A 27,902-nucleotide genomic window follows, 5' to 3' on the forward strand; every position below is an offset into this window, starting at 1 on the left:
GGGCCAAAAACAAGACGAAGAAAACCTTGTACCACAACTTCAAGAATGTGGCCTTTACACTAAAATAAAGGATGCAGGACATTTCTTAGCAATGCATTCACGTAGCTTATTGTATAATGTGGATAGCAACGTTGTGGAGCAATATAACTCCGTAGTTGCTAAGTTATCTGGTGGAAAAAGAATCAACTATGAAACAAAGAGGTCCTACGAAGGAAGATGTGCTGCAGCAGTTGTGGTTCATAATACAAAGACACCACACTATTTCCTACACAAAACACTTCATAACGGAATAAGTCCAAACAAAGTGGCCAAACGATCGGAATTCAGAAGAAAGTTAAGAACATATTTACAAGCCGAAAAAAGGAGTAACCAGAAGGTGTGTCGGCGATCACTTCTTAGAAGGTCGTTAGCTAAATGCTATTCGGACAAAGATTATGGTCCATACTGCCAGCAACCAGACATGAACCCAGAAGTGTACGAGAGTTAAAAGATGTTCCTTGAATATTCAGGCCAGAAAGAAATGTTTCTTCAATTTAGCTACATTTGCTATATGAATAGGCCTACGAATATGAATAAATAACCATGTATTCAAGTGTTGTGGTAAGAGAGAAGCCGAACCCAAAATAATCTGTTACAAAGTGTTAGCATGAGGAGGCTAAATTAATATTGTAATTTATCAATAGTATGCCAATGTATGTGTGATAGTGCTGTAACTATGCAAACATTTAGTGTTGTTATTGTGAAAATATTGTAATATTGTGTGATAAGTAGTACAATGTGTATTCTTAAACTTTGTCTGCAACTCATATTGCAAGATGAGGTATTGTTAGAGACCCGAAAAATTCGCGGGTTCAATGACCTCCAGGATAAACTCCAATATCCTCTACACACTCGGGCAAATGCCAACTGTTCATTGGCTGCTGACTTGTGAGTCGTCTCGACTGGGTGGCCTGTGATTCGACACTTCTATGAGTGAGTGTCTTTAATTGTCCCTCAGTCCTCCAGAATAACAGTGAACCAATGACAGAAGCAGCACTAAGGTATAATTATTTGAATTTTAGCATAACACGAAATGAACCCGCGAGTTTTTCAGGTCTCTAGGTATTGTTGTTTATTGGAATTATTGTGTCACACAGTTCCAGAAATAGTGACGATTTAATTACTGTATAAACATAAAGTGGAAGTTTTATGCAGTTGCAGGCCTAATTCTTGCTGACTTATTATCACCAAATTACCCTTTTGTTGTTTTACCTTGCGTACCTACATCTTTGTACTGACTTGTTGCGTTTTAAATGACAATAATTTATAAGGGAAAAAAAATATGGAAACTGGTGTGTAACTCCTCGACCATCAACCGTGTAGAGTATGTAAGGCCTACTATTTACATGTGGATGAGTATTTAAAGAGGCTTTAGGACATAATTGTCTGTTAAACATCTTCTCGGCCTACAATAGATATTCAAAAGCAAAAATGGGGAATCTAAAAAATGAACTACCATATAAAATAATCCTTTTACCGTAGTTGCTATAACAATTTCAATGTTTTGGCTAATTATTTGGTCAGCACAGGAGAAGTAAATGGAACAGTGCTCGTGGCGATGGGATAGTTATTATCAGCAACAATAAGAGAACTAGATACGTAGGCCTATGAATTTTTTTAAAACAAGGCCTTATAAAAATGTTACTCGTGATATTTTTGGATGAAAATATTACGTCTCATGTTTGTTCTGTTTAGGATTGCCATTAATTTTTGTAAACATTTCTCTCGATGATTATTCCCCGTGTGATGGCGTGGTAGAATTCCACCACAGCCTTCTGGACTTGGCACATTACATATAATTGCCAACCTTTTTTTCTTATTTGTTTTCAAACATACCTATTATAAAGTATTTCTCAAAACAAATAAAAACTGAAGTTGCAAAAATATAAGCTTCTGTGCATACCGTCTTCCTACATAATTTGAGTTAGAATGTGGTTTTGCAATAACCTACTGCAAATAATTTCAGTCACTAAAAAAATGCTATGTTTTAGTTCGGCTATTTTATTTTGTAAACAACTGGAATTATCACTGGTAAATACTGGTAATATACCTTCTCTGTTACTCAGGGCCGTTAGTACACCTAAAACTTTTACCGAAATCTGATGTAACCAAAACCTTAAAGTTTGCAGTATGCCAGAAATCCATTGAAACGTGTTTTTGTGACTCGTCAAAAACTTCAGGACATAATTCAAAATGAAATATTTCATAATATTGATGTTATCTATAATATGCTCATAACCTATTATACAATTATAGTTCTGATAACAAATCTGCTCTCTTCTGAAATTTAAAAAAAAAAAAAAAAACGTGTGTCCACGTTTTCAAACTATGTAGTCTCAGATTAATCGCAGGTAATACAACTTCCATAACAACAAATTATTAGTATATACAGTAGAGTCTCGCTAATACGGACTTGTCGGGACCGGACCCTGACTGGATCACCTAATGTCCGGATGAAACAAAAACCACTTTAAAATGTTTCAAAAACAAGCTTTATAGCCAAAAATAATATATATATTATTGATGAAACTAACGTTTATTCATCATAAAGTACATATGTATATAGGGGAAAGTTGCATAAATCGCACTAGTGCGTAAATCGCACCACTGCTAGTTTAAAGGAACTGGATGACTCGAAGTGATATCTGGTGGCAGCTGTAGTACCTAGGAGCATAATCGATGTGTGCACAAAACCCACCAGCAGTTTCAGTCGTCCATGGCAAGCGAAATAATTTTCTCGTGTGTTGTGGTATAAGATTCTGACGGAAGACAATAGTCTGTTTAGAAATTAACAAGGTATGTTTATAGAATAATTTAATACTGATCGGATTTCTTGCAATGCCAGATATTCAGTTGTATTGTTACATTGCGAATATCTTATTTTAGTTGAGGTTAGAACTGCTGTTTGTTGTAGCAGGGAAAGTTGCATAAATCGCACCACGTAAACATGCCTTAAATCGCACCTGGTGCAATTTAGTACGCTAAGAATAATTTTATGTCAATTCCACTATCGGGATTGGGCGGAACCCACTAATGTGTCAAACGGAAATTATTAATTATTTATTGTATATTTCCTAACATCTGTGGTGTCCTGCCAGAATGAATGAATTGAATAATGTAAATTAACCTTACTCGAATCCAAACTGAAAATACTTCTTAGTGTAACTATTTTATCTGTGGTAAATAAAAGTATGTGGTATCTGTGACAAATGGTAGTGTATTATCTAAGTGTTTCTGTATCGTTGACATAACATTCATATAACATATTTGATCCACAGAATTAATAAATCACACTATAGTATAATTAAAATTATTTGCTAATCTCAGATGATTGGAATTCTTACAGGGGTTTTGTTCCTCATCAATCCAAGTGCAAAGTCGTAATCAAGTTGCAAAACTTAATATTTATGCAAAGATATAAATCAATTACTTCAGATTTAAATAAATTAATATTGTCTCCACTTTAAAGTTAAGTTCATGTTGAAAGTTACAACGAACTAAAATAAATTATGTATGTATTATGAGTGTGTGCCTTTTAGTAATCATTCGTTGAGCAAACCTCTGGGTTTCAGTGAAAACATACTACACCAGAGCAAACATCTTAATCAATAGTTTCTAACTCCAAAATGAATTCCAATCATGTACTACGTCTAAAACTATGTAATACTGGGATCCCGGTAAAATATACGATGATTAAATTAGCCAAGTTAACATGTATGAATAATAGTTGTTACAATTTTTGTTTAAACTTTCAATGCTTTAAGTCTCTTTGAATGAATAATTGTTTATTAACGTGTATAGAACTCTTGAACGTAACGACGAAAGTTTATACAGCGACGGGACGGGACTGGGACGAACCAACCTCGGTTTCAGCAAACCACACCAGGGAAAATAGGCAATCCTCAGTGACCACTGCACAGCGCGATCAACGGACAGCGACATCCATCACTCTAGGTACTGGTAGAAGCAGTCCTCCGGGCACTCCTCTCGAACGGTCTCCTGGGCTGGTCGTCGGACTGGCTCACGGATCGTCCTTCTCTGGATACTCCATCGTCGAGTTGAAACGTTATTCCACACCTTCCTTCAGTCAGTCGTGGTTGAGCAGGACAGAAGTACAGAAGTAGACTCGGGCATCAAATCTTCATTGAATTTGTCGATTAGTCTTTAGCAGGTCAATTTGAGATTATCCTCAAAATTACCTATTCATGGTAAGTTCTTTTATACACGTCGATATCCGCAGATAATGGTTCAGGTCTCTTTGAAAGTATCTGGTAATTCTTCGTAAATAATTTTATCTAAATCCACTTAATTCCTTACAAATATCTATAAATTTTCTCCAATTTTCAGCAATCCAGCTTGAATTATTTTATATCGTCATATTTCTCGTAGTAGCTATTTGTAGAATCTAACTTAAAACGTGCTTACTGCCAAACATTCTAAAAGAACATTTTTTTTCCTGTCTTGTTAATAACACCGCGATTCTCTAAATTTTGACAAAACATGAACTGTTGGTCCAGAAATTAAGTAATAAAAAAAACTCCTTTTCTTTACAAATGCCAAGAAAATAAATTAAAAATAATTTTAAGTTTATGATCAAAGATAAAATCATAATCATAGACAAAGCAAAATACTATTCAAATCACACACAATTGTATAGAATAAGCGAACCATAATTAAACTGATGAAAATGTTAAGCGTGAATAAAATAATGAACCGATTTCTATAAAGTGTAGAAATTACCTTTATAGAATTGCCCCTTCCTAGAAATGTTCATTGTGGGCAGTTTTTTTTTTTAATAACCAGCAGAATGACATTTCTAATATAACACTAAATAAATGTTCATTCACTCAAAGTTCTCAGTGTCCTTTCACTTAGGTTATTCTATTCTAGCATTTGATCATTAACTGCAAACAACTAACCATATGTTAACAATAATAAATTAAACACATGTTAGAGTACAACAAAAAAAAAATCTAATGAATGCTGTGTCAACGTGACGTATGATTAAAATCATAGGTGTGAAGCTGTCAAGATAATCATGTTAAAATGGGCTGGTGATATTCCCTAAGCTGGGTAATGTTGTAGTGTCCTACAATCTGCCTGGTGTTAATGTCGGACAGTTCATAACAGTTGTTTCAAATAACTTTCGTCACTACATCTGGTCCATCAAACAATAAAAATAATTTTCGGGTTACATATTTCCAGAATTTGCTGATTGGGTTAGTCCTTTTTAGTACGAAGTCTCCGCAAACGAACGTATTTTTTTCTGAAAGCTTCTGATGCCTTTTCCTGAGATCTACAGCGGATATCAGCTTAGCCTTAACTAACTCCTCAGTTTCCCTTCTTATTTCTTCCAGCTCTTGCTGTTCCTCTTCCGCAATTTCAAGTTTAACTTAGGTATCAAAGTATCTGGTATGATATGAGATGGTTTTCCAGTAAGTACTTCGTAAGGTGTGTTGTTGGTTGAGCTATGTATGATGTGATTAAGGACACACTCAATAAATGGTAGTTTGGTAATCCAATTTTGCTGCGCGTCATAACAGAATGTACGCAACATGTTACCCAACATGCGCATTAGTCTTTCGACAGGATTACTCTGAGGATGTCTAATCGAAGACCTGGTTGGTGTAATCCGCATTTGTCTCAATCCTTCTTGCCATATTGGACTAGTAAATTGTGTAGCGTGATCGGAAATAATAGCTTCGGCATGTCCCACCTCAGTTTAAAATTTTTTTACCTTTTAAAGAACGACTCTGCTAGTGACGCTGACTATGGGGTATAGTTTTGCGTATTTGGAGAATACGTCTAACATTACAAATACATATTTCACTCCAGCGGTTGATCGAGGCAATGGTCCCAGTAAGTCTACGGACACCAATTGTAAAGGTACTCTCGGAATTATCGGTTGCGTCTCACCGATAAGGTTGTGTTGGGAGTGTTTTGCCTTTTCGCAGAGGTCACAGGAACGGGTAATTTTCGCTACACATTTAGGCAAATTAGGACAATACAATTTTCTACTCAACGCCGCCGTCAATTTCTTGGAACCAACATGCGCACAATTTCGATGGATCTCCCATATAACCTTGTTTATTATTTCCCTAGGTATGACCGGTTTCCATACATCTTCAAATCGGGAACATAGTTTTCCCTGGCAAAATAGGATACCATTATCAGAAATACAATACTTGGTATTGAGTTTGTGCTCCGATCCAACGTTTTGAAGTTTTACCTTAATGTTTTTACAAAACTCATCATCATCTTGGAGTTGTGCCAGATTAAGAAAAATATTTTTAATAGTGTCGTTAGTGGCGATTTGTTCTGTAACTAAATGAGCGACTAAAAATGCCTTCGGTTTTTCTTGTTAGGTATTTCATTTTCCACGACATCCGGTACTCGGCTAAGGTAGTCAGCTACTACGTTTTCCTTGCCCTTGATATGACAAATTTCGATGTCATATTCTTGTATAAGTAGACACCATCTAGTTAATCTGCTACCAAAGATTTTCCCAGTTTTTAAAAACAATAAGGCTTGATGGTCTGTCAGCAATTTTACATGTTCGCCCAATAATAGGTCTCTAAATTTTTGCAATGCCCATATAATTGCTAAGGTTTCTCGCTCTGTGACCGTATGGTTTCCTTTGGCATTGTTTAAAGTTCGACTTGCCATCGCGACAGTACTCTCTAAACCTTCATCGTCCGCTTCTGCTAATTTTGCGCCCAGCGCGTAGGCTGACGCATCTGTGTATAACAGGAAATCTCTGCCTAGAACATGGTGGTGTAAGACTTGTTCTTCGACGAAAATTTTCTTCAAGTCCTCAAACGCTTTCTTGGCTTCTTCACACCAATCCCATGCTTGGTCCTTTTTTAATAACTGGAAAAGGGGTACAGCTACTTTGGCTATTTTATCACTATAGTTGCGATAGAATCCGATTACACCAAGAAAAGTCCTTAATTGTTTGAAGTTCTTAGGCGTAGGAAAATTGGTAATACTCTGCAATTTTTCGGGTGATGTTTTAATGCCGGTAGGTGTCAAAATGTGGCCTAGGAAAGGTAATTCTTGTCGACAGAACATGGACTTCTTCAACTTCGCCGTCATGCCAGCATCACGTAACTTAGTCAGTACAATACTAATATGGATCAAGTGTTCTTCAAGTGACGCCGAAGTAATAAGTATGTCATCGACATAAGCACGCGCGAAACTTTTACATTCAGGTTCTAATGTCTGGTCCAAACACCTCGTGAATTCCGCCACGGCATTACATAACCCAAAAGGCATTACTCGAAATACGTACTGATAATTCTTAAATAAAAATGAAATTTACTTCTGTGATTCCTTCTTCAAAGGAATTTGCCAATAGCCAGCCGACAAATCTAAAGTAGTTAGGAATTTTACACCTTGATATAATCGCAAAATATCACTGATCGGTCGGGGGCTTTCTCGGTCTCGGACGGTTATCTTGTTAATTTCACGTGCGTCCAAACATAACCGCACGGATCCGTATTTTTTTCTGACGCACAAGAACGCATTGGTAAAAGGGCTGGGAGCTCGTTCAACTACCTTCCAGTCTAACATCAACTGCAAGTATTCTTCGGCTTCACTTAAAAATTTGGCTGGTATCGGGTAAGATTTCCTATGAAACGGCTCGCCTGGTTTCACACATATGCTAGCCTGGTACAAGTTGTTTAGGCCGGGTTTATCCGAAAATACTTTCTGAAAATTCTTTAAAACTTGAAATAGTCCATTTTTCTCGTTATTATTAATTAAAGTGACTCCACTCACTGCATTACGCAAGTCTTCCTCGGTAGCATCAAGATTGGTCAGAGTAGTATTGCATATCGTTGTATAAGGATTTACTTCTCTAATAAGGGAAACGCATTTGTCCGTAACTTCCCATTTTTCTGGAGTAGTCGGGTTTTCTAAATTATCTATAGCCGTAATCATTTATCCTCCGAAATCGAATATAACTTTATACATAGTAAGAAAATCGATTCCTAGTATAATAGGTTTTGCCAAACCTTTTACTATTAAGATAGGCACGCGTTTTACGTTACCTAATCCTTCGATCTCTAATAAGGTTTGTCGATTGATTATGGGACTAGCCCTGGATGTTACTCCTAAAATCTTAATACTCGGAACGGGCATACAAGGTAGTTTAATTCCTGTGCTTTCAATCATGGAGACACAATCTTCACTAATACATGAAATTTCTGCTCCGCTGTCCAACAAAACAGGTAACCTGACTCCATTTATGATAAGTGTGATTTCAGGACACAATGCCTCCTTAGCATTACCGGTTTCTACGCAGAGTTCGCTGAGTACAAAATCTCGTTCGTTTTCTTTGAAAATCACAGCATTGATCCGTTTTGTGACTAAAGTGTTTGTTTGAATTTCCGACGAATATTCGTTGTGTGTATTAGCCCCTTCCACATTCACATTAGGGAGCGGTGATAGGAGCTGTGGTACACCCTCCCTGACTAGTTTCCTGTTTGATTAGTGAATTCCTTTATTTTGTCAGGTAGCCACGTTGTTGTTATCTGACCAGAACTCTTGGCCGTGTTTTGCGCCTGATTTCCTCCTAGGCTAAAGTTCGCACAATCATTCGTTTGGTTAGACGACCATTTCCTATTGCCATTTTCGTTGCTTGGAGAAATAAGTTTGGCATTCTCCCCTCGCGAAACCTCGTGTTCGGGGTTACTCATGCTCGTTATTACTTTTCCCGACGGACAAAAGGTTTGGGCTCCTACGCGATATTGACCGCGTGACGTGTTTCGATCACACCCGCAGTGTTCTACTACCTGGTCTGTATTTAATTTCTGATTCGAGATCCAAACGGCCCCTTCCTGTTGTTGGCTAAAGTGTTGTCCTTGGTCGCAATTATCTCGTTGTCTTTGATTACCGTTTGAATAGTTCGGTCTATTCCAGTAATTGTAATTTCGGCGTCGACCCTGGTAGCCTTTATAATACCACTGATTTCTGGATGGTTCTACGTTCAATGTATTCACGCGCGATGGTTTCTGTCCATTCTCCTGCTCACCACTTTTATTTCGCCAATTTTGATACAATGGCGGAGATTGATTAGTGTTTTTACGTTCGAACACCTCCTTGTTTGAGTTCGCCCTATCAAGCTTTTCGAGTCGGTCATAGTTAAGTAGTTGTTCTTTAAAATCAACTATTCCGTTGTAGTTATGTCCAGTTAACTGTAACTGATACCTAACAGGTAACTGAGATAGTATCATCGCTATAAATTCTTCATCTTCCATGTTACAGTCTAGATAATGTGTCCTCTCATACATGTTGCTTATGTGGGCTTCTAGGTTTTGAAATCTCCTAGGTTCGAACTTTTCAGAATGTAACTGAATACGCAAATTACTTTGTATTCTGGTACTCCAGAATTGTTGTAGAAATTACTTGCGGAAAGAACTATAATCAGTGACCGAATCTTTGAGTAGTTCCCAACAATAGTATGCAGTGTCTTTCAAACAATGACTGATGTTTTTCAGCCTATCCGTTTCCGATAACCTGAATATATTACAGTACTCCTCGTATTGGTTGAGAAATTTCCTGGGGTTCTCGGTACTCTTTCCGGCATACGTAGGAACGTTGTGCAACCATTTCCTAGCGGGATGGTGGAGTGTTAACATGGGGTCAGTAACTAATGGAAAATCGTTACTAATAGTCGTGGTCGGTTCTGCGCTTATTCCAGTTGAACTGGCTACACTAATATTTTCCCTTGTGTTGTTAGTCTTCTCATTTGTGACTGCTTGTTTCGTCGTGCACAACACAGTGTTTTGTCTGACCTCTCTCTCCATTTCCTCCACGCGTATTTCTACTCGGTTTACTTTCCCTTCTAAATTAATTTGTAATTGATTAACATTTTCCTTCAAACACAGTACTGTGTTTTCTAATGACTCAATACATTCATTAACAACAATAATATTTTGCTCCATTGTTTGTTGTGTTTGTGTAGTATCTGTTCGAAGTTGTTCTGTTTCGGCAGCCAAACTGTTTAACGCCGTATTCAAAATTCGTGCAATATTATCTAGTCTCTCAGTATTCTCCTGTTTCTCGCATTCGCGTTCCTGTTTCTCCTCCTGTTCCTTGTGTTCACGCTCCCGTATCTCGCGTTCGCGTTCCTGTTTCTTCTCCTGTTTCTCGCGTTCACGCTCCCGTATGTCCTCCTGTTCCTTGCGTTCACGCTCCCGTTTCTCGCGTTCGTGCTCCCGTTTCTCCTACTGTTTCTCGCGTTCACGCTCCCGTTTCTCCTCCTGTTCCTTGCGTTCACGTTCCTGTTTCTCCTCCTGTTTCTCGCGTTCACGTTCCTGTTTCTCCTCCTGTTTCTCGCGTTCACGCTCCCGTTTCTCGTGTTCGCGCTCCCGTTTCTCGCATTCCTGTATAAATTTGAACATCTGTTCTAGCGTAACAGTTTGATGTTCCTTTACTGTTCAAGTTGCTTCCTCATCCTGTTGCAACTGACGATTGATTGGGGAATTCGCATCGTGATGAAGTTCTGGGACCGTCTCTGCTTCCATTTCTCCTACATCTGACATTTTCTCAGAAACTATTTCCGACTGTATATTACTACTATCTCCGTGTGTACTTCCTCTGAGGAAATATGGATCTCGATTTCCTTCAAATGACATGACCTGGGATTCAAAATTTTCATCTCTCCTACTATTTATGTTTTCAATGTCTCTGTGTAGTATTCGGTTGTTTCCACCGAAATATGGCCTAAATGTTGGGCGCCATAATCCGGGCGGAACCCACAAATGTGTCAAACGGAAATTATTAATTATTTATTGTATATTTCCTAACATCTGTGGTGTCCTGCCAGAATGAATGAATTGAATAATGTAAATTAACCTTACTCGAATCCAAACTGAAAATACTTCTTAGTGTAACTATTTTATCTGTGGTAAATAAAAGTATGTGGTATCTGTGACAAATGGTAGTGTATTATCTAAGTGTTTCTGTATCGTTGACATAACATTCATATAACATATTTGATCCACAGAATTAATAAATCACACTATAGTATAATTAAAATTATTTGCTAATCTCAGATGATTGGAATTCTAACAGGGGTTTTGTTCCTCATCAATCCAAGTGCAAAGTCGTAATCAAGTTGCAAAAATTAATATTTATGCAAAGATGTAAATCAATTACTTCAGATTAAAATAAATTAATATTGTCTCCACTTTAAATTTTAGTTCATGTTGAAAGTTACAACGAACAAAATAAATTATGTATGTATTGACGTCGTACCTCCTCTTTATTAAACAAAAACCCGGGTCACAGTCCTGTCCGCGGCGCAACACTCCAGTCATGGCCCTGGTAGTGCCACCACTCGTCACCAGATGGCAGTTGTAAGTATAAAGAGACAATGTATTATAGTTATGTTATATATGTTATTATTGTAAATATTTATGTAGATTATTAAGTGTATATTGTAAGTATGTTCTGTAGACGTGTAAATAATATTGTTAAATGCAAAAGATCAAAAGAGATAGCAATATATGTAAAACTTTAACACAAATGATTGTAGACGAAACGTGTATAAATTGTGCGGGCTAACAAGCCCAGACAGCTATCCTCTCCCAGCCAATCTGGGAGAAAACCACCATTGTAAGCTCTCCTCTCTCCCAGCCAATCTGGGAGAATAAATATTATCTCAGTCAAAAGTGGTATCATTGGCTTGAATTCCTCATCTTCCTGTCCTCAGCTAGCGACTCTTCGTGAGACCGCGGGCTTTCCTTCTCTCTCTCCTTCTCTCTCTCATTCTCTCGCACCTATCCGCTAGCGACTCCTTGTGAGACCGCGGGCAATCCTCTGCTAGCGACTCTTAGTGAGACCGCGGGCATCCCTCTCTCCTACACTCCTGCTAGCGACTCCTTGCGAGACCGCGGACATCCCTCTTTCCAACTTCCCTCCTTTCTGCTAGCGACTCTTCGTGAGACCGCGGGCAATCCTCTGCTAGCGACTCTTCGTGAGACTGCGGGCATCCCTCTCTCCAACTTCCATCCTTTCCGCTAGCGACTTTTCGTGAGACCGCGGGCATACTCTCTTCTACACCCAATCTTCCTGCTAGCCACTCCTTGTCAGCACGTCCTCGGTCAGCTGCACTGGGCCCAACGGTCTACTCCCGCCTCAGAGTGTGAGGCTGCTCTACCAAAGAGCTGGCGCCGGGCAAACAACACAACAACTGAACGACCGAGCGACGTCCACCCCGTCTCCACAGCTTCACCAGAGACAAGGCCACGACATTTGGCGCCCAATGTGGGGCACTTCATCATCGAGACTACCAGAGTTCATGAACAGTCAGCAGCATTCGGCGACCCGAAGTGTGTATATTCACTAAAGGAGTATAGGAGAATGTGTGCAGGACAGAACGTGTAGAAATTCGTGACACAATGCTATCACACAGACTGACAACCACATGCGAAACAGGTCAACCACCAAAGGACTTTGACCTAATGACAGGAGAGGAACAATGGCACAACACATCTGAGTGCAAACCAGTGAGAGCAGATTTAGCAATGGGTACATTGGTTTGGGATACAATAGCAACACCAAGGCCCTTACAGGCACCAACACAGAAGGCAGGGGCAAACCTCATAGACTGGGAGGTACTTGCAAGCCCAGCAGTGCAACCAAACGTGCATATGGGGCGGACAGCTACCGCAACAGGACGCATAGTGCTACCAGAGTTCAGTGGGCTAGCGCATGAGGACCCATGCGAGTTTGTGCAGTGGTGTCAGGGACGGTTGACACAATGCGGGGTGCAGATTGAAGAATGGACACAACGCATGAGTGAGCAATTACGCGGGCAAGCTCGTGAGTGGTGGAACCTGTGGGGACGATATGACATGCAGTGGCAGGAGTTCGCTACCCGCTTAACACTGCGCTTCGACGACCGCATGGCAGTCATGAGCTGTAAGGCTCGCTTCTACGGCGAGACCCAAAAGGACTCAGAGTCAGTAGAGCAATTCGTGGCAAACAAGCTGCGTCTGTACCGGCACATAGCCCCAGGAGAAGACCCCGAGCAAGCTTTGCCAGAAGTTACTGCATTAATGCGAGAAGAATTGCAACCATTCCTCAGGCCATACTGCAATGGGACGGTAGAGGACTACGTACGACAGGCAACAGCTACAGAAGGCAACCTACGACACCTCCTGGGACGTCGGACCGGGACAACTATCCCCGAACGAGGACCCAGACATCAGGTTGGAGCACCTGCAGGGACAAGCAGGGCCATACCGCAGGAACGTCCATGGCGGACAGCAACACAGGCGATCGAGGGCCCACGTGGTGGGACAGACCAAAACACATCTCCAGGATGGCAGAATGCAGGCAATCGGCGCGATGGAGGCCGACCACCACAGTGCCGTCTGGGATCCCCACAGGGCACGTATCACTGGCATCAGAACTGCCAGAGACACCAACAGCAACAACAACTGGCGGGAAAACGGGCAGTAGGGGGTGTAGGACCTACAGACTTAAACCCCGTACCAGCCAATCCCCTGCCGCAAGCCACACAGAACAACATTGAACAACTGGGGCAGCTCACCACGCTAGAAAACCGACTGATGCGGATCCCCATCACCTTGAACGGGAGACAGACTGCCGCACTTATAGACACAGGGGCGAGCCATGTATTCGTCGCCCAGCATTGTGTACCACCCGCAGATATCACACCCAGACGCTGTGCCCTGCGCCTTGCTACGAACACTGGAACCGGGACAGCCATTGGAGATGCCATCTTCACTGTGGGTATACGGGAGATGGTGACCCAAACTTCAGCAGTCGTGGTAGAAGGACTCAGAGAAGATTTGGTACTCGGACAGCCATGGTTGGTAGAGCAGGATGCCATGATTTCACCAGCATCAGGCCTGGTAAATTTTGGTAAATGTGAGCGCCTGGCTGTATATACACTAGGAAGCATACCACCTTCCCACAGGTCACACGACCACAGGCCAAGAGACTTGACCTGTCGCCTGCTCACTGTGGGAGATGATGACCCACCTCCAGCGGACCTGATCGAACTCAAACAACGAGTTCTCGACGCCCAACGCACCTCCTCAGAGGCTGAGCGTCGACGAGCAAAGCAAGCAGAAGGACTGGATGAGATATGGACCATGCCCAGCGAATGGACGGCCCACGAAGTGACTGATGAAGGGGAAGACCCCGAGGATCGCTGTCGGTGGCAAGCGATTGAACTGACAAAAGCGCAAGAACACCAGAGAGCCTACACTCAGCAGATAACCCCGCAGACCACACGACAACCACCAGAGCTACAGCCCGGTGACCACGTGTATATCCGCACACATCCCCTGTCCAATGCAATTAGGAACTACTGTGCTGGACTGAGCCCCAGGTGGTCGGGACCACACGGCATCCTGAAGCGGCTAAGTCAAAGTACGTATTTGGTGCGCCGGGGTAGGCAAAGGCGAAAAGTACACCGGGACCACATCCGGAAAACAGCACTCCCAGAAGGGGGCAATACCGGGGAGGATCCTACGCCAGATGTGGCAGGAACAATGCCGGACAACCACCAATCTGTCTCACCCCAAGGAATGCAGCATCTGTTCCAGGGAACACCGAGCCCAAGGACAATAATGGAGAGGCCTGCAGAAGCCCCTGCCACGACCCCGAGGCGACAGCACCGGAGGCACCCAGCACGAATTCAGATCCTTGATGTCACGGGGACACCAGAGGCGGGCGTATACACCACAGAGGAGCAGCTCCTGGTGACAGAACAGGAAGACATTGAGACAACAGAACCACCCTCCCCTACCCGAGGTGGGTGGGGGCATGGAGCCTCCCTCGCCGATGCCGAATTCCGGGTTAACGTGGAGGAACCAGCTGAGGACAACCAGAGACACTGCCGACGCCGCCGCCGGCCCCCACTGTACCTGGCAGATTATGTCACCGGCAGCGAACTGGACACACTGGTGAATGGCGACCCAGGGAATCCGGAACCAGCAGGCCGGACCTGACGATCGCAACTACGAGGAGAAAAGGCATCATGTGCCTGCTGGAGGGCGCGCGGACGGCCTAAACCCGGGCTTTTCCAGGGGGGGGGGGGGGGGCGTCTGACGTCGTACCTCCTCTTTATTAAACAAAAACCCGGGTCACAGTCCTGTCCGCGGGGCAACACTCCAACCATGGCCCTGGTAGTGCCACCACTCGTCACCAGATGGCAGTTGTAAATATAAAGAGACAATGTATTATAGTTATGTTATATATGTTATTATTGTAAATATTTATGTAGATTATTAAGTGTATATTGTAAGTATGTTCTGTAGACGTGTAAATAATATTGTTAAATGCAAAAGATCAAAAGAGATAGAAATATGTAAAACTTTAACACAAATGATTGTAGACGAAACGTGTATAAATTGTGCGGGCTAACAAGCCTAGACAGCTATCCTCTCCCAGCCAATCTGGGAGAAAACCACCATTGTAAGTTCTCCTCTCTCCCAGCCAATCTGGGAGAATAAATATTATCTCAGTCAAAAGTGGTATCATTGGCTTGAATTCCTTATCTTCCTTTCCTCTGCTAGCGACTCTTAGTGAGACCGCGGGCATCCCTCTCTCCTACACTCCTGCTAGCGACTCCTTGCGAGACCGCGTGCATCCCTCTTTCCAACTTCCCTCCTTTCTGCTAGCGACTCTTCGTGAGACCGCGGGCAATCCTCTGCTAGCGACTCTTCGTGAGACTGCGGGCATCCCTCTCTCAAACTTCCATCCTTTCTGCTAGCGACTCTTCGTGAGACCGCGGGCATCCTCTCTTCTACACCCAATCTTCCTGCTAGCTACTCCTTGTCAGCACGTCCTCGGTCAGCTGCACTGGGCCGAACAGTCTACTCCCGCCTCAGAGTGTGAGGCTGCTCTACCAAAGAGCTGGCACCGGGCAAACAACACAACTGAACGACCGAGCGACGTCCACCCCGTCTCCACACCTTCACCAGAGACAAGGCCACGACAGTATTATGAGTGTGTGCCGTTTAGTAATCAGTCGGTAAGCAAACCTCTGGGTTTCAGTGAAAACATACTACACCAGAGTAAACATCTTAATCAATAGTTTCTAACTCCAAAATGAATTCCAATCATGTACTACGTCTAAAACTATGTAATACTGGGATCCTGGTAAAATATACAATGATTAAATTAGCCAAGTTAACATGTATGAAAAATAGTTGTTACAATTTTTGTTTAAACTTTCAATTCTTTAAGTCTCTTTGAATGAATAATTGTTTATTAACGTGGATAGAACTCTTGAACGTAACGACCAAAGTTTATACAGTGACGGGACGGGACTGAGACGAACCAACCTTGGTTTCAGCAAACCACACCAGGGAAAATAGGCAATCCTCAGTGACCACTGCACAGCGCGATCAACGGACAGCGACATCCATCACTCTAGGTACTGGTAGAAGCAGTCCTCCGAGCACTCCTCTCGAACGGTCTCCTGGGCTGGTCGTCGGACTGGCTCACGGATCGTCCTTCTCTGGATACTCCATCGTCGAGTTGAAACGTTATTCCACACCTTCCTTCAGTCAGTCGTGGTTGAGCAGGACAGAAGTACAGAAGTAGACTCGGGCATCAAATCTTCATTGAATTTGTCGATTAGTCTTTAGCAGGTCAATTTGAGATTATCCTCAAAATTACCTATTCATGGTAAGTTCTTTTATACACGTCGATATCCGCAGATAATGGTTCAGGTCTCTTTGAAAGTATCTGGTAATTCTTCGTAAATAATTTTATCTAAATCCACTTAATTCCTTACAAATATCTATAAATTTTCTCCAATTTTCAGCAATCCAGCTTGAATTATTTTATATCGTCATATTTCTCGTAGTAGCTATTTGTAGAATCTAACTTAAAACGTGCTTACTGCCAAACATTCTAAAAGAACATTTTTTTTCCTGTCTTGTTAATAACACCGCGATTCTCTAAATTTTGACAAAACATGAACTGTTGGTCCAGAAATTAAGTAATAAAAAAAACTCCTTTTCTTTACAAATGCCGAGAAAATGAATTAAAAATAATTTTAAGTTTATGACCAAAGATAAAATCATAATCATAGACAAAGCAAAATACTATTCGAATCACACACAATTGTATAGAATAAGCGAACCATAATCAAACTGATGAAAATGTTAAGCGTGAATAAAATAAATAAACCGATTTCTATAAAGTGTAGAAATTACCTTTATAGAATTGCCCCTTCCTAGAAATGTTTATTGTGGGCAGTTTTTTTTTTTTAATAACCAGCAGAATGACATTTCTAATATAACACTAAATAAATGTTCATTCACTCAAAGTTCTCAGTGTCCTTTCACTTAGGTTATTCTATTCTAGCATTTGATCATTAACTGCAAACAACTAACCATAATTATGTTAACAATAATAAATTAAACACATGTTAGAGTGCAACAAAAAAAATCTAATGAATGCTGTGTCAACGTGACGTATGATTAAAATCATAGGTGTGAAACTGTCAAGATAATCATGTTAAAATGGGCTGGTGATATTCCCTAAGCTGGGTAATGTTGTAGTGTCCTACAATCTGCCTGGTGTTAATGTCGGACAGTTCATAACAGTTGTTTCTAATAACTTTCGTCACTAAATATGTTCCATCAAACAATAAAAATAATTTTCGGGTTACATATTTCCAGAATTTGCTGATTGGGTTAGTCCTTTTTAGTACGAAGTCTCCGCAAACGAACGTATTTTTTTTCTGAAAGCTTCTGATGCCTTTTCCTGAGATCTGCAGCGGATGTCAGCTTAGCCTTAACTAACTCCTCATTTTCCCTTCTTATTTCTTCCAGCTCTTGCTGTTCCTCTTCCGCAATCTCATGTTTTAGCTAAGGTATCAAAGTATCTGGTATGATATGAGATGGTTTTCCAGTAAGTACTTCGTAAGGTGTGTTGTTGGTTGAGCTATGTATGGTGTGATTAAGGACACACTCAATAAATGGTAGTTTGGTCATCCAATTTTGCTGCGCGTCATAACAGAATGTACGCAACATGTTACCCAACGTGCGCATTAGTCTTTCGACAGGATTACTCTGAGGATGTCTAATCGAAGACATGGTTGGTGTAATCCGCAATTGTCTCAATCCTTCTTGCCATATTGGACTAGTAAATTGTGTAGCGTGATCGGAAATAATAGCTTCGGCATGTCCCACCTCAGTTTCAAATTTTTTTACCTTTTAAAGAACGACTCTGCTAGTGACGCTGACTATGGGGTATAGTTTTGCGTATTTAGAGAATACGTCTAACATTACAAATACATATTTCACTCCAGCGGTTGATCGAGGCAATGGTCCCAGTAAGTCTACGGACACCAATTGTAAAGGTCCTCTCGGAATTATCGGTTGCATCTCACCGATAAGGTTAATTGGGAGTGTTTTGCCTTTTGGAAGAGGTTACAGGAACGGGTAATTTTCGCTACACATTTAGGCAAATTAGGACAGTACAATTTTCTACTCAACGCCGCCGTCAATTTTTTGGAACCACATATGCAAAATTACGATGGATCTCCCATATAACCTTGTTTATTATTTCCCTAGGTATGACCGGTTTCCATACATCTTCAAATCGGGAACATAGTTTTCCCTGGCAAGATAGGAAACCATTATCAGAAATACAATACTTGGTATTGAGTTTGTGCTCCGATCCAACGTTTTGAAGTTTTACCTTAATGTTTTTACAGAACTCATCATCATCTTGGAGTTGTGCCAGTTTTTGAAAAATATTTTTAATAGTGTCGTTAGTGGCGATTTGTTTTGTAACTAAATGAGCGACGAAAAATGCCTTCGGTTTTTCTTGTTAGGTATTTCATTTTCCACGACATCCGGTACTCGGCTAAGGTAGTCAGCTACTACGTTTTCCTTGCCCTTGATATGACAAATTTCGATGTCATATTCTTGTATAAGTAGACACCATCTAGTTAATCTGCTACCAAAGATTTTCCCAGTTTTTAAAAACAATAAGGCTTGATGGTCTGTCAGCAATTTTACATGTTCGCCCAATAATAGATCTCTAAATTTTTGCAATTCCCATATAATTGCTAAGGTTTCTCGCTCTGTGACCGTATAGTTTCTCTCGGCTTTGTTTAAAGTTCGACTTGCCATCGCGACAGTACGCTCTAAACCTTCATCGTCCGCTTGTGCTAATTATGCGTCCAGCGCGTAGGCTGACGCATCTGTGTATAACAGGAAATCTCTGCCTAGAACAGGGTGGTGTAAGACTTGTTCTTCGACGAAAATTTTCTTCAAGTCCTCAAACGCTTTCTTGGCTTCTTCACACCAATCCCATGCTTGGTCCTTTTTTAATAACCGGAAAAGGGGTACAGCTACTTTGGCTATTTTATCACTATAGTTGCGATAGAATCCGATTACACCAAGAAAAGTCCTTAATTGTTTGAAGTTCTTAGGCGTAGGAAAATTGGTAATACTCTGCAATTTTTCGGGTGATGTTTTAATGCCGGTAGGTGTCAAAATGTGGCCTAGGAAAGGTAATTCTTGTCGACAGAACATGGACTTCTTCAACTTCGCCGTCATGCCAGCATCACGTAACTTAGTCAGTACAATACTAATATGGATCAAGTGTTCTTCAAGTGACGCCGAAGTAATAAGTATGTCATCGACATAAGCACGCGCGAAACTTTTACATTCAGGTTCTAATGTCTGGTCCAAACACCTCGTGAATTCCGCCACGGCATTACATAACCCAAAAGGCATTACTCGAATTACGTACTGATAATTCTTAAATAAAAATGAAGTTTACTTCTGTGATTCCTTCTTCAAAGGAATTTGCCAATAGCCAGTCGACAAATCTAAAGTGGTTAGGAATTTTACACCTTGATATAATCGCAAAATATCACTGATCGGTCGGGGGCTTTCTCGGTCTCGGACGGTTATCTTGTTAATTTCACGTGCGTCCAAACATAACCGCACGGATCCGTATTTTTTTCTGACGCACAAGAACGCATTGGTAAAAGGGCTGGGAGCTCGTTCAACTACCTTCCAGTCTAACATCAACTGCAAGTATTCTTCGGCTTCACTTAAAAATTTGGCTGGTATCGGGTAAGATTTCCTATGAAACGGCTCGCCTGGTTTCACACATATGCTAGCCTGGTACAAGTTGTTTAGGCCGGGTTTATCCGAAAATACTTTCTGAAAATTCTTTAAAACTTGAAATAGTCCATTTTTCTCGTTATTATTAATTAAAGTGACTCCACTCACTGCATTACGCAAGTCTTCCTCGGTAGCATCAAGATTGGTCAGAGTAGTATTGCATATCGTTTAATAAGGATTTACTTCTCTAATAAGGGTAACGCATTTGTCCGTATCTTCCCATTTTTCTGAAGTAGTCGGGTTTTCTAAATTATCCATAGCCGTAATCATTTATCCTCCGAAATCGAATATAACTTTATACATAGTAAGAAAATCGATTCCTAGTATAATAGGTTTTGCCAAACCTTTTACTATTAAGATAGGCACGCGTTTTACGTTACCTAATCCTTCGATCTCTAATAAGGTTTGTCGATTGATTATGGGACTAGCCCTGGATGTTACTCCTAAAATCTTAATATTTGGAACGGGCATACAAGGTAGTTTAATTCCTGTGCTTTCAATCATGGAGACACAATCTTCACTAATACATGAAATTTCTGCTCCGCTGTCCAACAAAACAGGTAACCTGACTCCATTTATGATAAGTGTGATTTCAGGACACAATGCCTCCTTAGCATTACCGGTTTCTACGCAGGGTTCGCTGAGTACAAAATCTCGTTCGTTTTCTTTGAAAATCACAGCATTGATCCGTTTTGTGACTAAAGTGTTTGTTTGAATTTCCGACGAATATTCGTTGTGTGTATTAGCCCCTTCCACATTCACATTAGGGAGCGGTGATAGGAGCTGTGGTACACCCTCCCTGACTAGTTTCCTGTTTGATTAGTGAATTCTTTTATTTTGTCAGGTAGCCACGTTGTTGTTATCTGACCAGAACTCTTGGCCGTGTTTTGCGCCTGATTTCCTCCTAGGCTAAAGTTCGCACAATCATTCGTTTGGTTAGACGACCATTTCCTATTGCCATTTTCGTTGCTTGGAGAAATAAGTTTGGCATTCTCCCCTCGCGAAACCTCGTGTTCGGGGTTACTCATGCTCGTTATTACTTTTCCCGACGGACAAAAGGTTTGGGCTCCTACGCGATATTGACCGCGTGACGTGTTTCGATCACACCCGCAGTGTTCTACTACCTGGTCTGTATTTAATTTCTGATTCGAGATCCAAACGGCCCCTTCCTGTTGTTGGCTAAAGTGTTGTCCTTGGTCGCAATTATCTCGTTGTCTTTGATTACCGTTTGAATAGTTCGGTCTATTCCAGTAATTGTAATTTCGGCGTCGACCCCGGTAGCCTTTATAATACCACTGATTTCTGGATGGTTCTACGTTCAATGTATTCACGCGCGATGGTTTCTGTCCATTCTCCTGCTCACCACTTTTATTTCGCCAATTTTGATACAATGGCGGAGATTGATTAGTGTTTTTACGTTCGAACACCTCCTTGTTTGAGTTCGCCCTATCAAGCTTTTCGAGTCGGTCATAGTTAAGTAGGTGTTCTTTAAATCAACTATTCCGTTGTAGTTATGTCCAGTTAACTGTAACTGATACCTAACAGGTAACTGAGATAGTATCATCGCTATAAATTCTTCATCTTCCATGTTACAGTCTAGATAATGTGTCCTCTCATACATGTTGCTTATGTGGGCTTCTAGGTTTTGAAATCTCCTAGGTTCGAACTTTTCAGAATGTAACTGAATACGCAAATTACTTTGTATTCTGGTACTCCAGAATTGTTGTAGAAATTACTTGCGGAAAGAACTATAATCAGTGACCGAATCTTTGAGTAGTTCCCAACAATAGTATGCAGTGTCTTTCAAACAATGACTGATGTTTTTCAGCCTATCCGTTTCCGATAACCTGAATATATTACAGTACTCCTCGTATTGGTTGAGAAATTTCCTGGGGTTCTCGGTACTCTTTCCGGCATACGTAGGAACGTTGTGCAACCATTTCCTAGCGGGATGGTGGAGTGTTAACATGGGGTCAGTAACTAATGGAAAATCGTTACTAATAGTCGTGGTCGGTTCTGCGCTTATTCCAGTTGAACTGGCTACACTAATATTTTCCCTTGTGTTGTTAGTCTTCTCATTTGTGACTGCTTGTTTCGTCGTGCACAACGCAGTGTTTTGTCTGACCTCTCTCTCCATTTCCTCCACGCGTATTTCTACTCGGTTTACTTTCCCTTCTAAATTCTTTTGTAATTGATTAACATTTTCCTTCAAACACGGTACTGTGTTTTCTAATGACTCAATACGTTTATTAACAACAGTAAAATTTTGCTCCATTGTTTGTTGTGTTTGTGTAATATCTGTTCGAAGTTGTTCTGTTTCGGCAGCCAAACTGTTTAACGCCGTATTCAAAATTCGTGCAATATTATCTAGTCTCTCAGTATTCTCCTGTTTCTCACGTTCGCGTTCCTGTTTCTCCTTCTGTTCCTTGCATTCACACTCCCGTTTCTCGCGTTCGTGCTCCCATTTCTCCGCCTCTTTCTCGCATTCACGCTCCCGTTTCTCCTCCTGTTCCTTGCGTTCACGTTCCTGTTTCTCCTCCTCTTTCTCGCGTTCACGTTCCTGTTTCTCCTCCTGTTTCTCGCGTTCACGCTTCCGTTTCTCGTGTTCGCGCTCCCGTTTCTCGCGTTCCTGTATAAATTTGAACATCTGTTCTAGCGTAACAGTTTGATGTTCCTTTACTGTTTAAGTTGCTTCCTCATCCTGTTGCAACTGACGATTGATTGGGGAATTCGCATCGTGATGAAGTTCTGGGACCGTCTCTGCTTCCATTTCTACTACCTCTGACATTCTCTCTGAAACTATTTCCGACTGTATATTACTACTATCTCCGTGTGTTCTTCCTCTGAGGAAATATGGATCTCGATTTCCCTCAAATGACATGACATGGGATTCAAAATTTTCATCTCTCCTACTATTTATGTTTTCAATGTCTCTGTGTAGTATTCGGTTGTTTCCACCGAAATATGGCCCTAAATGTTGGGCGCCATAATCTGGGCAGAACCCACTAATGTGTCAAACGGAAATTATTAATTATTTATTGTATATTTCCTAACATCTGTGGTGTCCTGCCAGAATGAATGAATTGAATAATGTAAATTAACCTTACTCGAATCCAAACTGAAAATACTTCTAAGTGTAACTATTTTATTTGTGGTAAATAAAAGTATGTGGTATCTGTGACAAATGGTAGTGTATTATCTAAGTGTTTCTGTATCGTTGACATAACATTCATATAACATATTTGATCCACAGAATTAATAAATCACACTATAGTATAATTAAAATTATTTGCTAATCTCAGATGATTGGAATTCTTACAGGGGTTTTGTTCCTTATCAATCCAAGTGCAAAGTCGTAATCAAATTGCAAAAATTAATATTAATGCAAAGATGTAAATCAATTACTTCAGATTAATATAAATTAATATTGTCTCTACTCTAAAGTTTAGTTCAAGTTGAAAGTTACAACGAACTAAAATAAATTATGTATGTATTATGGTGTGTGCCGTTTAGTAATCAGTCGGTGAGCAAACCTCTGGGTTTCAGTGAAAACATACTACACCAGAGTAAACATCTTAATCAACAGTTTCTAACTCCAAAATGAATTCTAATCATGTAATACGTCTAAAACTATGTAATACTGGGATCCCGGTCAAATATACGATGGTTAAATTAGCCAAGTTAACATGTATGAAGAATAGTTGTTACAATTTTTGTTTAAACTTTCAATTCTTTAAGTCTCTTTGAATGAATAATTGTTTATTAACGTGGATAGAACTCTTGAACGTAACGACGAAAGTTTATACAGCGATGGGACGGGACTGGGACGAACCATCCTCGGTTTCAACAAACCACACCAGGGAAAATAGGCAATCCTCGGTGACCACTGCACAGCGCGATCAACGGACAGCGTCATCCATCACTCTAGGTACTGGTAGAAGCAGTCCTCCGGGCACTCCTCTCGAATGGTCTCCTGGGCCGGTCATCGGACTGGCTCACAGTAGTATGTAAATGTTCCTCCTGCGGCAGGATTCAGGTTGTGGAGCCTTTGGAGCCGACCGCCATATTGGATTGTGACATCACGGCGGCCATCTTGGATGACCTTGACCTTGACACCGGCGGCCATTCTGGATCCGCCATCTTGTATCAGCCATCTTGGATGCAGTGTAACGGGACATGCCATAATGGGACACGGTGTGACGGACACGGCGTAATGGGACACAGCATAACGGGACAAGTAGGTCACGATGCCATCTTTAAAATCCGCCATCTTTAAAGCGAGCGCCCCACTCATGATGAAATTTTCGTCTCTGTCGCCATATTGATTTTTTCTGTTCCGCTGGAGGCCTCCATCTTGGATACCGTCGTCTCTAATTCTGTTGTTTGTTCCTAGATAGCGCCAGCATCGCACTTGATTTTTTTCTGTTCCAATGGAGGCCGCCATCTTGGATACCGTCGACTTTGTTTATGTTGTTGGTTCCTAGATAGCGCCAGCGTCGCTCTGTCTCATCACATAAGGTCGATGTTCCATTACCTACCAGAGCTATTATGGTCCTTATCGACATACCAAATTTATTTTTTTATGCAAAATACATTGGAGCGCTGTGATTCCAACCAGCACAGCTCTAATCTCTAGGTTGGAAAACATACGCCTTTAACCGCTCGGCTATCGTGACATTTACCAGACTGAGAATAAAATAAGGTATATAAAAAAATAAAATGCTTATCGGGACTTGATTTTTTTTTAATTTTAAGTAATAATAGCACTACATGTTCGAACAGATCCGCCATCTTGTATTAATTCGTAACTGTTGCAATTATCGTTACGCCCGCAATCATTAAAATCCGCAATTTTTATGTTAGAAAAACAGGAAAAATTTTTGAAATTCATAAAAAAAATTATTTAATCGAATTAAATAATAAAAATTTAAAAACCACTGTTGCAGTTATCGTTTCGGTCGCCATCTTGGATTATATAAATGTTGCATATTCTGTTACACCCGCCATCTTGGTTGAGTACTATGTCATCGTTACACTTAATGTTGCGTCCGTCATATTGGATCCTGTTAATGTTGCAATTACCGTTATGGTCGACATTTTGAAATTTAGTCGTCATCTTGGAAATCCGTAACTTTTATGTTAGAAAATCGGGAAAAATCCCAATATTCGTCAAAAAATTAACTTATTAAAATTCTGATTGATTATATCGATTCCCGTCCTTGGTTCGAAACTGTTAAGAGCATACAACCGATCCTTCCTACACGGAAGCTACCTAGACCGACCTCACACCACCAATACCAAGGTATACATCGTCAGCTGGTATGACATCATGTCCGCCATCTTGTCTTAGTCCGCTGGAGACCGTCATCTTTTTTTCGTCTGCTAGAGTGTGCAGACGTTATGTAAGTATAATTTTATGTTTACCATACCTTTAACCTGGACTGTTGGCATTGAACTTTGTCATTGACCTTGTACTTTGACCTTGACCTTTAACTTTGACCTTGACCTTGAAATTTGACCCTAACCTTGAAAATAGTCCTTGACCTTGATATTTGACTTTGACCTTGACGACCATCATGGATCCGACAGTTTATGTTTAGTACATGCTACCAGTAGTACCTACCACCTGCTAGTGGTCCTTGCCACCATCTCTTTTTTGTCTGATGGAGGACACCATCTTGTGTGTACTCGTCTTACCATTCTAACCCGCTGCAGTGCAGTAATCATTTATTATTACTGAGGTGCCCCCGCCATCATGAAAGTCGGTCGCCATCTTGAAATCATGTAATAATTTAGCTAGAAAAGCGGGAAAAAATTCCAATAGTCAACAAAAAAATAAATTATTAATTTACAAATTGATTAGATCAGTTCCTGTCCACGGTTCGATTCTTGAACAGTGACAGTTGTAACTAAAAATTAAATAAATATTAGATTCTGTTTTCCATTACCTTTCGCGGAGTTTATTAATCATTCACACCACGAAAATCAGCTCAAGACAATATACCTGACGAACGAATTAAATACAGCGTCGCTATGCTTTACATGAAAGTCTAGTTTTTTGATATTTAGATTATCCTTTAAAATGTTCATGTACAAAGTCATCCATACATATAGCCCAAGTGTCTCAGGACTATGAGATCGAGTCATGAACAGTCAGTCATATAGTCCATGAACACAGTACAAACAGGAAAACGGAATGTATACACAGGAAAACGGAATTTACACGCAGGTAAACGCAATGTACACTCAGTACACACAGGAAAACGAAATGTACACACATAACACACAGGAAAACGGAATGTACACACAGTACACACAGGAAATCGAAATGTACACACAGTACACACAGTACACACAGGAAAACGGAATGTACACACAGTACACACAGGAAAACGGAATGTACACACAGTACACACAGGAAATCGAAATGTACACACAGTACACACAGGAAAACGGAATGTACACACAGTACACACAGGAAAACGAAATGTACACACAGTACACACAGGAAATCGAAATGTACACACAGTACACACAGGAAAACGGATTGTACACACAGTACACACAAGAAAACGGAATGTACACACAGGAAAACAGGATGTACACTAAGGAAAACGGAATTTACACGCAGGAAAACGAAATGTACACACAGTACACACAGGAAATCGAAATGTACACAGAGTACACACAGTACACACAGGAAAACGGAATGTACACACAGTACACACAGGAAAACGGAATTTACACACAGGAAAACGGAATGTACACACAGGAAAACATAATGTACACATAGTACTCCCAGGAAACGGAACGTACACACAGGAAACGGAATGATCACACATGCAGTAGCGGAAACACATGCTTAGTTGGAAATCAGAAAACATTAAATAAATCATACTTTTTTAAAATATAAATATTTCATTTATTTTTAAATAGTACACACATGACAATTAAACAAATGATTATTGTATGTAGCCAGCGTTCCGGAGTTCTTTAAGTATGGTCGATACTTCCTGGATATGTGAGTAGTTTCCTCTACGAACAGACGCCACCATCAGTCTTAGCCGGTCAACCAGTATGTTTCGTTCTTTCCATGATGTGTAATCAATCTCTTCTGTCACCATCGTCCTTGCACGTTTATAATAAATATATTGATCTCTGGTGTCTTCCGTTTTAACACCAACCTCAGGGTTACTTTCATCATCGAGCAAGCGATAATCACAAGCTTGATCAGATTTATTTAATATATCACGACGTTTCCATCGTTTCGGTCTCAGGACACCGCCACATTCTTCGATCTTGTCAGCTCTAGGTACCTTCATCACAGTCTATGCCTTTGTAATCAGCCTCAGAGTCACTGTAAAAATCACCGTAGAAGTCATCTCCTTCACCCAGATTACCGTATGAATTCGATATCGATGATGTCGAAGTGTCTTCATCGTCTTCTTGCTTCCTTTTTAGGAGTCCATTATTGTTACCGTACAAAGTATGGAGGATCTACTGAATATCGGCTTGAATGTATTCTCACTTTTCACTGTGTTGATACTTCCATTAGTTTCAGTCTTCCCGAAACCATCAGCATCCTTCAATATTTGTTTCTCGTCACGATCGACGTGCTATGGCTTCCATCTTTTCTATATTAATAATATTATGTGTCTTAAAATCTCCGCATCCGTGTCACTACCACAGATTCAAATCATCATCATCGTAGCTGTCATC

The 27,902-nt window shown here is 40.8% G+C and overlaps 1 protein-coding gene across 1 annotated transcript; it reads right to left on the reverse strand.

Moving 5' to 3' along the window:
- Nucleotides 1-3,984: 3,984 nt before the first annotated feature.
- On the reverse strand, nt 3,985-22,830 carry LOC134541136 (uncharacterized). The gene is made up of 5 exons (XM_063384373.1): nt 22,581-22,830; nt 15,690-15,715; nt 14,398-14,409; nt 10,051-10,268; nt 3,985-4,072 (listed from the first exon to the last, which is right to left on the reverse strand). The coding sequence occupies exons 1-5, from the start codon at nt 22,828-22,830 to the stop codon at nt 3,985-3,987; spliced, it is 594 nt and encodes a 197-aa protein (XP_063240443.1).
- Nucleotides 22,831-27,902: the final 5,072 nt, after the last annotated feature.

Source organism: Bacillus rossius, chromosome 1 (assembly GCF_032445375.1).
Source record: "Bacillus rossius redtenbacheri isolate Brsri chromosome 1, Brsri_v3, whole genome shotgun sequence".
NCBI lineage: Eukaryota > Metazoa > Arthropoda > Insecta > Phasmatodea > Bacillidae > Bacillus > Bacillus rossius.